Source organism: Oncorhynchus tshawytscha, linkage group LG05, assembly GCF_018296145.1.
Source record: "Oncorhynchus tshawytscha isolate Ot180627B linkage group LG05, Otsh_v2.0, whole genome shotgun sequence".
In the NCBI taxonomy this organism is placed as follows: Eukaryota; Metazoa; Chordata; class Actinopteri; order Salmoniformes; family Salmonidae; genus Oncorhynchus; species Oncorhynchus tshawytscha.
Genome location: NC_056433.1, coordinates 37,143,560 through 37,158,291, shown reverse-complemented (window position 1 = coordinate 37,158,291; position 14,732 = coordinate 37,143,560). Strand labels below are relative to the sequence as shown.

Genomic DNA, 14,732 nt, shown 5'->3' with positions numbered 1-14,732 from the left:
CCTGCGGCCATGGAACCCTTACCTGTTCACTGGATGTGCTACCTTGTCCCGGATCTGCTGTTGTAACTGCTCTTTTTCTCTCTCTCTCCCACGCTACCCGACCTGCAGTCTCGACCTCTGAATGCCTCGGCGACCTCTGAATGCTTGGCTATTAAAAAGCCAACTGACATTTACTCCTGAGGTGCTGAACTACTGCATCCTCCATAACCACTGTGATCATTATCTGACCCTGCAGGTCATCTAGAAACATTTGAACGTTTTGATGAACGATCTGGCCTGAATGGCCATGTACTTTCCTAATCTCCACCCGGCACAGCCAGAAGAGGAATGGTTTTCCCTAGCCACTGTGCTTCTACATCTGCATGGCTTGCTCTTTGGGGTTTTAGACTGGGTATCTGTATAAGCACTCTGACAACTGATGATGTAAAAAAAAAAAGGCTTTATAAAAGACGATCGATTGACCTTATTTGGTCGGTAACGGGCTCTCAGAACAATTCTATGCGGGTGAGGTCGGGCTGGAGAGAGGAATCTGTAATGATGTCGGTTATCGGGAGGGACCTGGAATTGATGTGGCCGGTGCTGGGCGGGTGTGGCTCCAAAAAAACTGACCTATGCAGGAGTCCAATATCTGCTACATCCACTCTTCTCCTCCCTCCTCATTTCCTCTCCCACTCAACCTAGTACTATGCTTCTCTATCTGTCACCCACTCCCCAATGTCCTCCTCCTCCTCTTTTTCTTCCCTCACTATACCTGTCACCAGCTCTCCTCCTCCATCCCTCCCTCCCTCCTCTCCTCTCCTCTCCTCTGCTGGGGCCAGCGGTGTAAGTCAGTCTTTTAATGGCCTGTTTTCAGCTGGGAACGCCACGATTAGGAGAGTGACAGGGGAAATCTGAAGTAAGAATGGATTAGTGCGAGAGAGAGCAAGAAAGAGACAGAGAGAGTGAAAGAGGGGGACTTAAGTCCAGATTGCTTGTTTTCCTGAGACAGCTGAATATAAAATTGCACCTTCTCAGTCTATACCATCCAATCTGCTCAGCCTTATTATATATATATATATATATATATATATATATATATATATATATAAAAAAATATAAAGCACAGTGTGTGTGTGTCTGTGCTACAGCATGTACTAGTGTGTGTGTGTGTGTGTGTGTGTATGTGTGTGTGTGTCCGTGCGCTAACTACAGTATGTGTGCTCAGTGTTAGCCTCCTAACTGCGTGTGCTTAGTTTTTAATCTGAAATCCATAGCTGTCTGTATAGCTGTGTCTGTGGGTGATCGGAGAGGATCTCACCTCTATTTGCCATTCAGACCTGTCATGGTGGGGTTAATACATACACAGGAGGATGACAGCTAGATAACACCCCAGTCATCAGCTTATACCTTCAACAACCATCAGTCATCCTGGAGAAGCCAGACAGACCAGGAGGATTTGGGTAAAGATGTTACCGTCTCTCGTTCTGTTTCTGACTCTCTTTCTCTCCGTCTTTCTCCCTGTGTGTCTTTCTCTCTCTCCCTCCCTGTGTGTCTCTTTCTCTCTCTCTCTGCATGTGTCTCTCTCTCTTTCTCACCCTCTCTGCATGTGTCTCTCATTTTTACTTTCTGCCCCCTCTCCCCCCCAGACTGAAAAAGAAGAGTGAAACAAAGATGGACTATTAAGCCTCTGACAGTTGATGAGGTGGCCACTGAAAGGTCATGTGGCTTCATATAGGGCAATGATAGACAGAGCTTACTGTGTGACACACACACACACACACACACACACACACACACACACACACACGGCTCAACTCACTGGGATCCTAATCACACCAACACTTAAAGTGTCTAGATCCTACTGAGAGCCATTCAAATCAGCTTACTCTTTTTTACAGTGAATTTGAAGCACTCTGACATAATGTAAAAATCCTTCCTCTGAGCTGGTGGAATACTATCATAAAAGAGACCCATAACAAAGACTGCCTCTCAATATCCAAGCCCTCACTGAATGTCCAAGCCCTCACTGAATGTCCAAGCCCTCACTGAATGTCCAAGCCCTCACTGAATGTCCAAGCCCTCACTGAATGCCCAAATGAATGCCCAAGCCCTCACTGAATGTCCAAGCCCTCACTGAATGTCCAAGCCCCCTGAATGTCCAAGCCCTCACTGAATGCCCAAGCCCTCACTGAATGAATATCCAAGCCCTCCTCACTGAATGTCCAAGCCCTCACTGAATGTCCAAGCCCTCACTGAATGTCCAAGCCCTCACTGAATGTCCAAGCCCTCACTGAATATCCAAGCCCTCACTGAATATCCAAGCCCTCACTGAATATCCAAGCCCTCACTGCACACAGAAGAAGTGCACGCCATAGGAGTGTTGTTGAAACCAAGAGGCCTGTGCCAAAGTGGGTGCTAAAATATGACTGATAACTGATTTAATAGTCACAGAACCAAGCAGATAATTCTGATTTTTCTCAAGGCAAGGACATTCATATCTGCCAGTCAAATGAAACACAGCGTGTTTTTGTGCATGTTAGGAATGGTAAAAGTCCCCCCTAACCACAGATCTAAGACCAGATTACCTTCCCCCAATCCTAACCTTAACTATCAGGGATGAAAAATAACCCTGGACCATTGCTTAGAGAATACTTTTACCATCTGGCTTCTGAGCCCAGCCCAGCCCACTCCCCAATGTTGGAGGAGTAACCTTGCCACAGCACTACACAGCACTACGGTGGACTTCATTAGGAAACAGGCTGGGCACAGCCCCCATCCTCATCAACGGGGCCACGGAGATGGTCAAAAACATCAAGTACCTCGTCGTACACATCTGAGAAGCTGAAACGGTCAAACCACACAGACACCGCGGTGAAAAAGGCACGAGGCTGTAGAAATTCGACCAGCCAGTGTTCTACAGGAGCACCATCGAGAGCATACTGTCGGGCTGCATCGCTACCGATATGTACATACCTACCTCAATTACCTCGTACCCCAAAACATTGACTAAGTACTGATGCCCTGTGTATATAGCCAAGTTACCGTTACTTATTCCTCATGCTATTATTTTTCAATTGTTTTTATTTTTTTTCTCTCTGCATTGTTGGGAAGGCCCCGTAAGCAAGCATTTCACTGTTAGTCTACACATGTTGTTTATCAAGCATGTGACGTAACATTTGATTGATTTGAGCAAGGCACGGCAACACCACCGCCGCTGACCGCAAGGCGCTACAGAGAGTGGTACGCTCTGCAGAACGCACCACTGGGTGCACACCGCCTTCCCTTCAGGACACCTACAGCACCAGATGTCGCAGAAAGGCCCAGAAGATCATCAGGGAACTCAGCCACCCGAGCCACGGCTGTTCTCCATGCTTCCATCACTCAGACGTGGGCAGTAGAGTAGCATCATGGCAAAAACTAACAGACTTGCCAATAGCTTCTACCCTCAGACCATCAACCTGCTGAATAGCCACGAGTCAGCTACCTGCTCCCCCTGTACCCCTCCTGTCCCCTCCCATCACTTCCTGATGGCCACTGATGTTTAGTGACCTGAGGGGATATCTGTTCCCTGAGCGCAACAGAGAGGAAAAGAAAGAGATGGAGCACAGCAGGAGACCAAGAGAAAGAGGGGGGGGAGAGGGTGGAGAACACAATACGAATGAGCAAGAGATAGGGGAGGACAGCAGGAGGTGGCGTCAAAATGTTATGAAGACAGGCACTGCACGACAGGCTGGTTTGTGGTGGTTGACTGGTTGATTATCATGGCAGCAAGGTTAAGTGTTCTTATAGTCTGGAAGGTGTCCCTCTCCTCTCCGCGAGGACAAAAGCAAGTTGCCGAGACGCCTGGCTAATTCTCGGCTAAGCCCTCTCAGGGTCATACAGCAGTCTATTATCCAGACTATGACCTTACTGGCAGCTCAAACATTCTAGACATCTCAAAACACTAATCTATGAAAATAGTCAGGGGTGGGGTAAGAGTGAAGGGAATCTAGACAATGCAGTCATATTAGTATCAAAAGTGCACTCGACCCTGTGCGCAAATTAAGGTTTTCAAGAACCCTCTGCTCCGATTTGACACCTGCTACTGTGCTGCTGCTCTGAATGGAACTCTGCTATTCCTGTGACTTTCCTACCACAGTGACATCTGTATGCTCATTTCTACCGCTGAATATTTCATAAAGTGGTACTCCATCTCGTCACGTCTCATGGTTCTAAGCAGAGCCCCCTGCATGCGTTTATGAAATAGAATTTTACTGGTACTAGTACTTTTGGTAGGAAAGCTCTGGTTTAGTGTAGTTGCAAACAATTCGTATTAGCTTTGGCTTTTGGAATAAATACCACAGTATATAGATTGTGAAACACACAACGTATGAATTCAAAAACACACAACACGTTGGCTATTCGACTAAATACAATAAATGACAGCATAGCAACAATGTACCCATTACAAAACCCGGCAAGCATCTAAGCGAACAGGAGACGCAGCAGAAATGAGCTGCCGGACTGCAGTTCAATACGTCCTCACTCTAATTGTCTGTGTTTCCATTCCACCTGCTGTCTCATTTAAATGTGTCTCAGGTAGCCTCCGCTCCGAATGCCACAACTGCTTTCTACATCAATCTGGAAACTCATTTGCACACGTTCTATTGATCTACTCCCAAAATATAAAAAAATTCAATGAGTTGGGGGGAAAAAAGGCCAATCTAAACTCTAGATTAAAAGCTTCATTAAATGTGAAAATTGGTCAGGGAATATAGAACATCTGTCTCTGGCCCTGCATCACAAACTCCAAGGTTAACAAACAACAATTTACGGCTTTTGAGATGCAGCCAAACCCGAGACGGCTCGCCATACCACTGAGCTCGCAGTCTTCACAAAGACAACAAGAGTTTGCCAGGCTTAAAAGAAACTTAAAAAGTGACTGCAGGCGTGTCTGGATAATTTAAAACAATGGAATAAGGTGTGTGCGTGTGCGTGTGTAAGCTGTGACCTTGGTGCAGCTTTGTGAAGATTTGGCACCAGTACCAGGTATTGTTTTATTAACTCTCCTGGTTAGATGTTTGTAGTGTTGTTTATGGAGTGCTGTCAACACAAACTACCCCGAAAAGCTGTTCCCTGTACAAACCACACTCTACCCAGAGAAGCTGTTCCCTGTACAAACCACACTCTACCCAGAGAAGCTGTTCCCTGTACAAACCACACTCTACCCAGAGAAGCGGCTCCCTGTACAAACCACACTCTACCCAGAGAAGCTGTTCCCTGGAACAAACCACACTCTACCCAGAGAAGCTGTTCCCTGTACAAACCACACTCTACCCAGAGAAGCGGCTCCCTGTACAAACCACACTACCCAGAGAAGCTGTTCCCTGGAACAAACCACACTCTACCCAGAGAACCTGCTCCCTGTACAAACCACACTCTACCCAGAGAACCTGCTCCCTGTACAAACCACACTCTACCCAGAGAACCTGCTCCCTGTACAAACCACACTCTACCCAGAGAACCTGCTCCCTGTACAAACCACACTCTACCCAGAGAACCTGCTCCCTGTACAAACCACACTCTACCCAGAGAACCTGCTCCCTGTACAAACCACACTCTACCCAGAGAAAAGCTGAGTCCTACACTGAGAAAACCTACTCCGTAAAAAACAAAATAATTAGAGAATAAAGTTGTATTGGGCCTGTCTTACATTTGGTGTGTGTGACTGCAGACTTGCCCAGTCAGAGTGGGTCTGTCTTACCTTTAGGATGTCCTGGGTCTGTGAACTCGTACTTTCCCATCCCCACAGTCCTCAGCATCTGCAGCCCATTGGGCCCTCTAGGACCATCCTGATTGGCTACTGGAGTAGGAGGAACTAGCCGCGCCAACTGCCCATTGGTCAGAGGCAGGGCATGGGGCTGTATGAGAGGGTGAGTTGGGTGAGAGTGGTGAGGAGGGGGGTGAGGCGTCAGATGACCGTTCCCCATCATTCTGTGGTTTTGTTGGTTGGGGTGCGCTCCCCTGGGACCACCTGAGGGGGTAGAGAGGGGCGAGGAGAAGACAGGGGGCTGGGCCAAGGGATAGGGTGGCTGGTAGGGCATTTTGAGCACCATGGCGGGGGGTTGGTGGGCAGTGGAGTGCGGGGGTAGCTGGAAGTGGGCTGTCATGAGCGGGTGGGAGTGGAGGGGCATGGGTGACTGGATGGAGGGAGTCAGACCTATAATAGGGCACTGGACAGTGACACTGTGGCTGAAGGAGGGGGCTGGAGGGGGTAGGAGTGGGGCAGGAGACTGGACTTGGTCACTGCTGCTACAGAAGGTACCCATGGAGGACCTGGAGAGAGAGAGACAGGGGGAGAGAGAGAGACAGGGGGAGAGAGAGAGAGAGGAAGAGAGGGAAGAGAGAGAGAGAGAGAGGAAGAGAGCGTGAAGAGAGAGAGAGAGGAAGAGAGAGAGAGAGGAAGAGAGAGAGAGGAAGAGAGAGAGAGGAAGAGAGAGAGAGGAAGAGAGAGAGAGGAAGAGAGAGAGAGGAAGAGAGAGGTAGAGAGCGTGAAGGGAGAGAGAGGGGGAAGGTAGGGGAGGAAGAGAGCGTGAAGCGAGAGAGAGAGAGAGAGAGAGAGAGAGAGAGAGAGAGAGAGAGAGAGGAAGAGAGAGAGGAAGAAAGAGAGGAAGAGAGAGAGGAAGAGAGAGAGGAAGAGAGAGAGGTAGAGAGAGAGGTAGAGAGAGAGGTAGAGAGAGAGGTAGAGAGAGAGGTAGAGAGAGAGGTAGAGAGAGAGGTAGAGAGAGAGGTAGAGAGAGAGGTAGAGAGAGAGGTAGAGAGAGAGGTGAAGGGAGAGAGAGGGGGAAGGTAGGGGAGAGAGAGAGGACGGAGAGAGAGAGAACACGAGGGTGAGATAGGGAGGAGGGAAAGAGTTTAGATTATTATTACATAACCTCATCATTTACTTGATCCTTTTAGATAGCTGAACAAATTGCACAACAAATTACTTTTCATACACCACAGTTCAAAAGTTTGGGGTCACTCAGAAATGTCCTTGTTTTTGAAAGACGAGCACATTTTTTTGTACGTTAAAATAACATCAAATTGATCAGAAATACAGTGTAGACATTGTTAATGTTGTAAATGACTATTGTAGCTGGAAATGGCAAATTTTTTATGGAATATCAACATTGGCGTACAGAGTCCCATTATCAGCAACCATCACTCTTGTGTTCCAGTGGCACATTGTGTTAGCTAATCCAAAACCCTTTTGCAATTATGTTAGCACTCTGAAAACGGTTCTGATTAAAGAAGCAATAAAACTGTCCTTCTTTAGATTAGTTGAGTATCTGGAGCATCAGCATTTGTGGGTTCAATTACAGGCTCAAAATGGCCAGAAACAAATAACTTTATTTTGAAACTTGTCAGTTTATTCTTGTTCTGAGAAATGAAGGCTATTCCATGCGAGAAATTGCCAAGAAACTGAAGATCTCGTACAACGCTGTGTACTACTCCCTTCACAGAACAGCGCAAACTGTCTCTAACCAGAATAGAAAGAGGAGTGGGAGGCCCCGGTGAACAACTGAGCAAGATAAGTACATTAGTGTCTAGTTTGAGAAACAGACGCTTCACAAGTCCTCAACTGGCAGCTTCATTAAATAGTACCTGCAAAACACCAGTCTCAACGTCAACAGTGAAGAGGTGACTCCGGGATGCTGGCCTTCTAGGCAGAGTTGCAAAGAAAAAGCCCCATCTCAGGCTGGCCAATAAAAAGAAAAGATTAAGATGGGCAAAAGAACACAGACACTGGAAAGAGGAACTCTTAGTGGGTACTATTTAATGATGTTATTTTAAATGGACAAACAAATTTGCTTTTCTTTCAAAAACAAGGCCATTTATAAGTGACCCCAAACGTTTGAACGGTAGTGTATATAGGGGCCCTACAGTTAACATATTGACCATATACACTGAGTGTACGAAACATTAAGAACACCTGCTCTTTCCATGGCATAGACTGACCAGGTGAATCCAGGTGAAAACTATGATCCCTTATTGATGTCACTTGTTACATCCACTTCAATCAGTCTAGATAAAGGTGAGGAGACAGGTTAAAGAAGGATATTTTTTCTACCTCGAGACATGGATTGTGTATTTGTGCCATTTGGAGGAAAATGTTTTTATACATCAGCTGAGCTAAAAGTTCATCAGAGAACACACACAGGAGAGAAGCCTTACGCCTACTATCACTGTAGGAAGAGAATCTCTCAACCGAGCCACTTAAAAAGACACCAAGGTATACGTAAAGGAGAGAAGCCTTACTACTGCTCTCAATGTAGGAAGAGTCTATCAACCAAGCCACTTAAAAAGACACCAAGGTATACAAAGGAGAGAAGCCTTACTACTGCTCTCACTGTAGAACCGAGCCACTTATAAAGACACCAAGGTATACATAAAGGAGAGAAGCCTTACTACTGCTCTGATTGTAGAAAGAGTTTCTCTCAACAGCGCAACTTAAAAACATACCAATGTATACATTGAGGAGGGAAGCCTCAAGTTCTCTCAGTCCAGCTAAGATTAAAGTTACTCCATCAATGAATCCTCATCTCATAAAAGAATTGGTAACAGTGAATTGGATTAAATGAAAAAAAGCATAGCACATTCTATTGTAATCCTATTGTTTCTCAGTGTGAGAGAACTGTGCAGAGGAAAAGGAGCGTTATAGAATGTCATCCTCTCTTTACCGATCAGTGTGCACCTCGTCAGTTTTTGTCTGTAATGTCTGTCGTTATATGTCGGATCCCAGTAAGACTAGCTGTCGCCTTTGTCATCCGCTAATGGGGATCCTAATAAATGAAATAAATGGGCAAGGCAAAATATTTAAGTGCCTTTGAACGGAGTATGGTAGTAGGTGCCAGGCGCACCGGTTTGGGTCAAGAACAGCAACCCTGCTGAGTTTCACGCTCAGCAGTTTCCCGTGTGTATCAAGAATGGTCCACCACCCAAAGGACATCCAACCAACTTGACCCAACTGTGGGAAGCATTGGAGTCAACATGGGCCAGCATTCATGTGGAACGCCTTCAACACCATGCCCCGACGAATTGAGGCTGCAACTCAACATGTTATTAGGAACGTGTCCTAGATTATGCGTACACTCTGTGTACATACACGGTATGCCTACAGGGAACACGTTCAGTCCATGGTATTAGTGATGAGCTCCGTTTACCATGTAGCTAGCTAAGTATGTATTTACAGTATTTTCTACTCTGGCGCATACGAGAGCGAGAATGTGCTAGACTGGAAGAAGAGAACATCTCAGTACATTATGGTCATCCATCCTCAGGCCAACTATCTCAGCACTATACCACTTTATTCCTACTGTTCTCAACTTGAGCCCTAAACTTGATTAAAACCAGAGAGAGAGAGAGAAATCCGATATAATATTATTATGCTCCTATAGTTTTGGCCTGAGTAGTAGGATTTCAACGAGGTGCCAGAATTGATTACAGCCCGATACGCATCTTCTCCTCCCTGTTCTCCATCTTGAGTTATTAAAGCGTTCCTGTACATTTTCTGAACTACAATCAGTCTTTGGACTAAAATATATAATGAAGTGACAAGATGGAACTCATTAGCGATGGCTAACATGCACTCACATTTGCGAGTCCTCTTGCGGCAGAGCTAATGAAAGGTTTAAGAAGGGAAATGTAATTGCATTAACATTAAATGGATCCCTTCTCCTGATTGCTCTCTTGTACCCCATCATTTAAATGTGTGAGCATTAAATATTGGTTGTTTCATAAGTGCTCCTTGGTCCTTTTATAAGATTTCTATTTCAATTTGGTGAATTGCTCAATCAACCTCTAATTGTTAACATACCGACTGAGGCAACGCTTCAGAAATCAAAGCCCTTCTTTCTCACAAGCGAAAAGTTAACTTTTCCAGACAGAAACTTCTTTAAAACAACCAACTGCAGAGAAGTTCCTATTCAAACCATTGATTCACTCTGGCAGTTGGTGGGGAAGTTTCTCGCGACTCAGTTCAGTGAAGTGCGGAGCTAGTTTCATTGTGGATGCCAGACGTTTACACACACACACACACACACACACACACACACACACACACACACACACACACACACACTTGGTTTGAGTGCCATATGCAGCAGCATGGGTGACATCTCACTCTGTGGTTGAGGCTGGTGTGTGTTTGTTTTTTACGCCACCAGACTGTGTGTATGTGTGTGTGTGTGTGTGTGTGTGTGTGTCAGTCCGTGCTTGTAGGCAAAGCCTCAGTCGTCTGGCCACATTACAAATACCACAGGGCTTCATGGACCATTCAGCCACCTCTATACCCCACACAGCAGGGTCCCTGAGGACAGTGTGTGTGTGTGTGTGTGTACACGCGTCCCTCTATACCCTCCCAGCAGGGTGTTTAGGGGATAGAGAGCACTGCTCTGAACCCCAACCTCCAGAAGAGGAACACGATAGGAACATTGTCCTCAGTGATGAGTTGAAGAAACTAGCCAAAGCTTTTGGTCAAAGCCACTGTGGTGGCAAAGACTCTCAAACAGACAAGAGCAGAGAGTACTTACTTATTAGTTTGAGAAACTAGACATTTAGAAATGGCGGAGGCATATCTCAAATAGAAAACAGTAGAAAATATATTTCCATTAAGTAGGTCTTAGTGATGTTTTTGAGAAACTAGATATTTAGTAGTAGCAAAGCCTACATTGGCAGCCTCAGCTGACAAGAATTAAAATGCCTTTTTTCCATGAAAAAGGTATTATTTCTCTGCGTGTACACAATCAGCGTCTTAGCTGTGACAGGTTATTTATTTAAATCTTTATTGAGACTGCGTCAATTAGTTAACAGATCATTTGTCGAGTAGGTAACATAGAGCTACAGTACGACGCATATGGAAAATACTGACTACTCAAGAAGTAGACAGTATTCATGGATTCATTGCTATAATACCATACAATACATATTGTACTTTATATTGATGTATACACAGTGCAGTATATAATGAGTGTTACTTGAATATACATTATTCATTGCATTGGTCGCTATAGTATTAGGAACGTGGAAACTGGATATTTGTTATGGAAGTATACCATATTCATTGCGTTTCTTGAATACATCGTTGGATACAGCTTTCATAGTGTCTATAGTATATTAATCGTGGAGGTGCCAATGGAGCAAGTGCAGTGGCTGTATCATTGTGTATTGTTCTTAAATTAGATCCATTCTCCGTGAGCAGGAGGCAGAGGCCAGCAGAGCAGCGTAACAGAGGGAAATTGACTGCTGCAGGGCACAGCCATTCTGGGTTCACTTTACTACTATAGGTTCTCAACTTCTACAGCTCCTAAATTTAACCCATTATTGTTATTGTCATTTATACTCGTGAAATATCAACCTCAGAGAGATGATTTGTTTAAAATCAGAAAATATTACAATAATACAGACTATGATTGCTATAACTAGTATTGCGTGCAGGTGTGTGTGTTTGTGTGGTGTGTGCCACGTATTGTGTGTGTTCATACGCGTGTATACACGTGTGTGTGTGTGTGTGTGTGTGTGTCAGTACCTATGGGTTCACAGTCTCTGTGCTGTTGTTTGGCAGGAGGTTCATCAGTCTCCCAGGGTGTGAGCTGGTTGATGGGTGTCTGTCCCCACCTCACCCCTGGAGCTAACAGCAGACCTGGAGCCTGGCTCTCCCTCTCCCCTGGAGACACACCAGATACCTGGGAGAGAGAGGACAGAGAACAACACATTAGAAAAACACCAGGACAAAACTAGCTCTGACACCTAGGTATCAGAGAGTGAGTGAGTGAGTGAGTGAGTGAGTGAGTGAGTGAGTGAGTGAGTGAGTGAGTGAGTGAGTGAGTGAGTGAGATGAACAAAATCGGCCTTCAACTGACACAGGAGATAGACAAGAGCTTAGAAAACCACAAAAATAAACATCAGGTCTGATACACAGGTAAGAGATAGAGATATAGAGAAGAGATGATCGGTCTGTTACATGAAAAGGTTGACTTGTTTGTCAGCAAGCTTTGCAGACATAGATGATCAGGAGAGCAACTGCAATAACTGGTGACTGATGTAGATTATAGTTCCATAAACGACAGACATCAACATCCACATCCGAGTGACGTTCTATAGGTCCTTACTGTGTGAGACCACACACCTATTCAACTATTCATTAAACCATTCAATTATACCTTGCAGTGTGCAATCAAAAGGCAATTAAACGTTTGTATGGTTTTGAATTTCTCCAGATCAGGACATGGGCGCTTATTAAAATTGTGTCTAGCTGTTACTAATCATGAAGCATAATTGACCTGTAAATATGGTCGATTAGAATGAAATGTGGGGGGACGACGACATTCCACTTCGGGGGAAGGGGGAAATTAATGACTCAGACTGGATTATATCCATCTTCAACAAACAATAAAATATTGAGACACCTAAGTCTGATGTGTACATACACTGGGGCGGCAAGGTAGCCTAGTGGTTAGAGCGTTGGGCTAGTAACCGGAAGGTTGCAAGTTCAAACCCCCGAGCTGACAAGGTACAAATCTGTCGTTCTGCCCCTGAACAGGCAGTTAACCCACTGTTCCTAGGCCGTCATTGAAAATAAGAATTTGTTCTTAACTGACTTGCCTGGTTAAACAACGGTAAAAAAATTTAAAAAAATACACTGCTCAAAAAAATAACACTAAAATAACACATCCTAGATCTGAATGAATATTCTTATTAAATACTTTTTTCTTTACATAGTTGAATGTGCTGACAACAAAATCACACAAAAATGATCAATGGAAATCAAATTTATCAACCCATGGAGGTCTGGATTTGGAGTCACACTCAAAATTAAAGTGGAAAACCACACTACAGGCTGATCCAACTTTGATGTAATGTCCTTAAAACAAGTCAAAATGAAGCTCAGTAGTGTGTGTGGCCTCCACGTGCCTGTATGACCTCCCTACAATGCCTGGGCATACTCCTGATGAGGTGGCGGATGGTCTCCTGAGGGATATCCTCCCAGACCTGGAATAAAGCAGCCGCCAACTCCTGGACAGTCTGTGGTGTTGATGGATGGAGCGAGACATGATGTTCCAGATGTGCTCAATTGGATTCAGGTCTGGGGAACGGGTGGGCCAGTCCATAGCATCAATGCCTTCTTCTTGCAGGAACTGCTGATTCACTCCAGCCACATGAGGTCTAGCATTGTCTTGCATTAGGAGGAACCCAGGGCCAACCGCACCAGCATATGGTCTCACAAGGGGTCTGAGGATCTCATCTCGGTACTTAATGGCAGTCAGGCTACCTCTGGCGAGCACATGGAGGCCCAAAGAAATGCCACCCCACACCATGACTGACCCACCGCCAAACCGGTCATGCTGGAGGATGTTGCAGGCAGCAGAACGTTCTCCCCACGTCTCCAGACTCTGACACGTGCTCAGTGTGAACTTGCTTTCATCTGTGAAGAGCTCAGGGCGCCAGTGGCGAATTTGCCAATCTTGGTGTTCTCTGGCAAATGCCAAACGTCCTGCACGGTGTTGGGCTGTAAGCACAACCCCCACCTGTGGACGTCGGGCCCTCATACCACCCTCATGGAGTCTGTTTCTGACCGTTTGAGCAGACACATTCACATTTGTGGCCTGCTGGAGGTCATTTTGCAGGACTCTAGCAGTGCTCCTCCTGCTCCTCCTTGCACAAAGGTGGAGGTAGCGGTCCTGCTGCTGGGTTGTTGCCCTCCTACGGCCTCCTCCACGTCTGCTGATGTACTGGCCTGTCTCCTGGTAGCGCCTCCATGCTCTGGACACTATGCTGACAGACACAACAAACCTTCTTGCCACAGCTCGCATTGATGTGCCATCCTGGATGAGCTGCACTACCTGAGCCACTTGTGTGGGTTGTAGACTCCGTGTCATGCTACCACTAGAGTGAAAGCACCGCCAGCATTCAAAAGTGACCAAAACATCAGCCAGGAAGCATAGGAACTGAGAAGTGGTCTATGGTCACCACCTGCAGAACCACTCCTTTATTGGGGGTGTCTTGCGAATTGCCTATAATTTCCACCTGTTGTCTATTCCATTTGCACAACAGCATGTGAAATTTGTCAATCAGTGTTGCTTCCTAAGTGGACAGTTTGATTTCATAGAAGTGTGATTGACTTGGAGTTACATTGTGTTGTTTAAGTTCCCTCTATTTTTTTAACATTGTACAATACAATAGTGAGAAATGTTATCAGAACAGCACAGCCTGATGGAAACACTGGGTGAACCACCATCAGACCCTACAGCAACACATGTCAACCACCATCAGACCCTACAGCAACACATGTGCGAGCACACACACACACCACAGAAGTATTGGCACTCTATCTCCAGTTGTGGAGGTTTAAGAGCGAGGCTAGAGTACACCCTGATTCTCCAGCTAACCACAGCCTGGCTTTTACATTAAAGAGATTCTTCTGTACTTTTGTATTCTTTTTTTACCAGTAGTTCTGAAAGTAGCACTCATGAGCAAAAAGTGGTCCCCAAAAACGGAGGACTACGTCACATAGTCCGCCACAGTGGATGTGTCATACTAACCATTTAACCTAGCAGTCAAACACAGAAATGGTTCCAATCTTTTTTCCACCATTCATTTGTTCACATAGTGAATTTTACAAACACTTCAAATTAAGTATTTGTTTGGTGCAGCCTTACCTTGGCGTGACGTTTTGATAACCATGTAATTCTCTCTCGGCCAAGGTGAGTTTTACCAATATATTCACCTCAATT

At 45.5% G+C, this 14,732-nt stretch overlaps 1 protein-coding gene across 3 annotated transcripts in view; it reads right to left on the bottom strand.

Moving 5' to 3' along the window:
• The window catches only part of LOC112232943 (kelch-like protein 29), a 361,010-nt gene that overhangs the window by 139,893 nt on the left and 206,385 nt on the right, over positions 1 to 14,732 (bottom strand). For 2 of the 3 annotated variants that reach the window (XM_042321862.1, XM_042321863.1), the window contains exons 4-5: positions 11,528 to 11,684; positions 5,723 to 6,294 (exon numbers count right to left, since the gene is read on the bottom strand). In XM_042321862.1, coding sequence (XP_042177796.1) covers positions 5,723 to 6,287 — 565 coding nt within the window. In that variant the 5' untranslated portion in view covers positions 6,288 to 6,294; positions 11,528 to 11,684. Of the gene's footprint in view, positions 1 to 5,722; positions 6,295 to 11,527; positions 11,685 to 14,732 lie in introns of those variants that run through there. The other variant, XM_042321864.1, reaches the window with a different exon arrangement.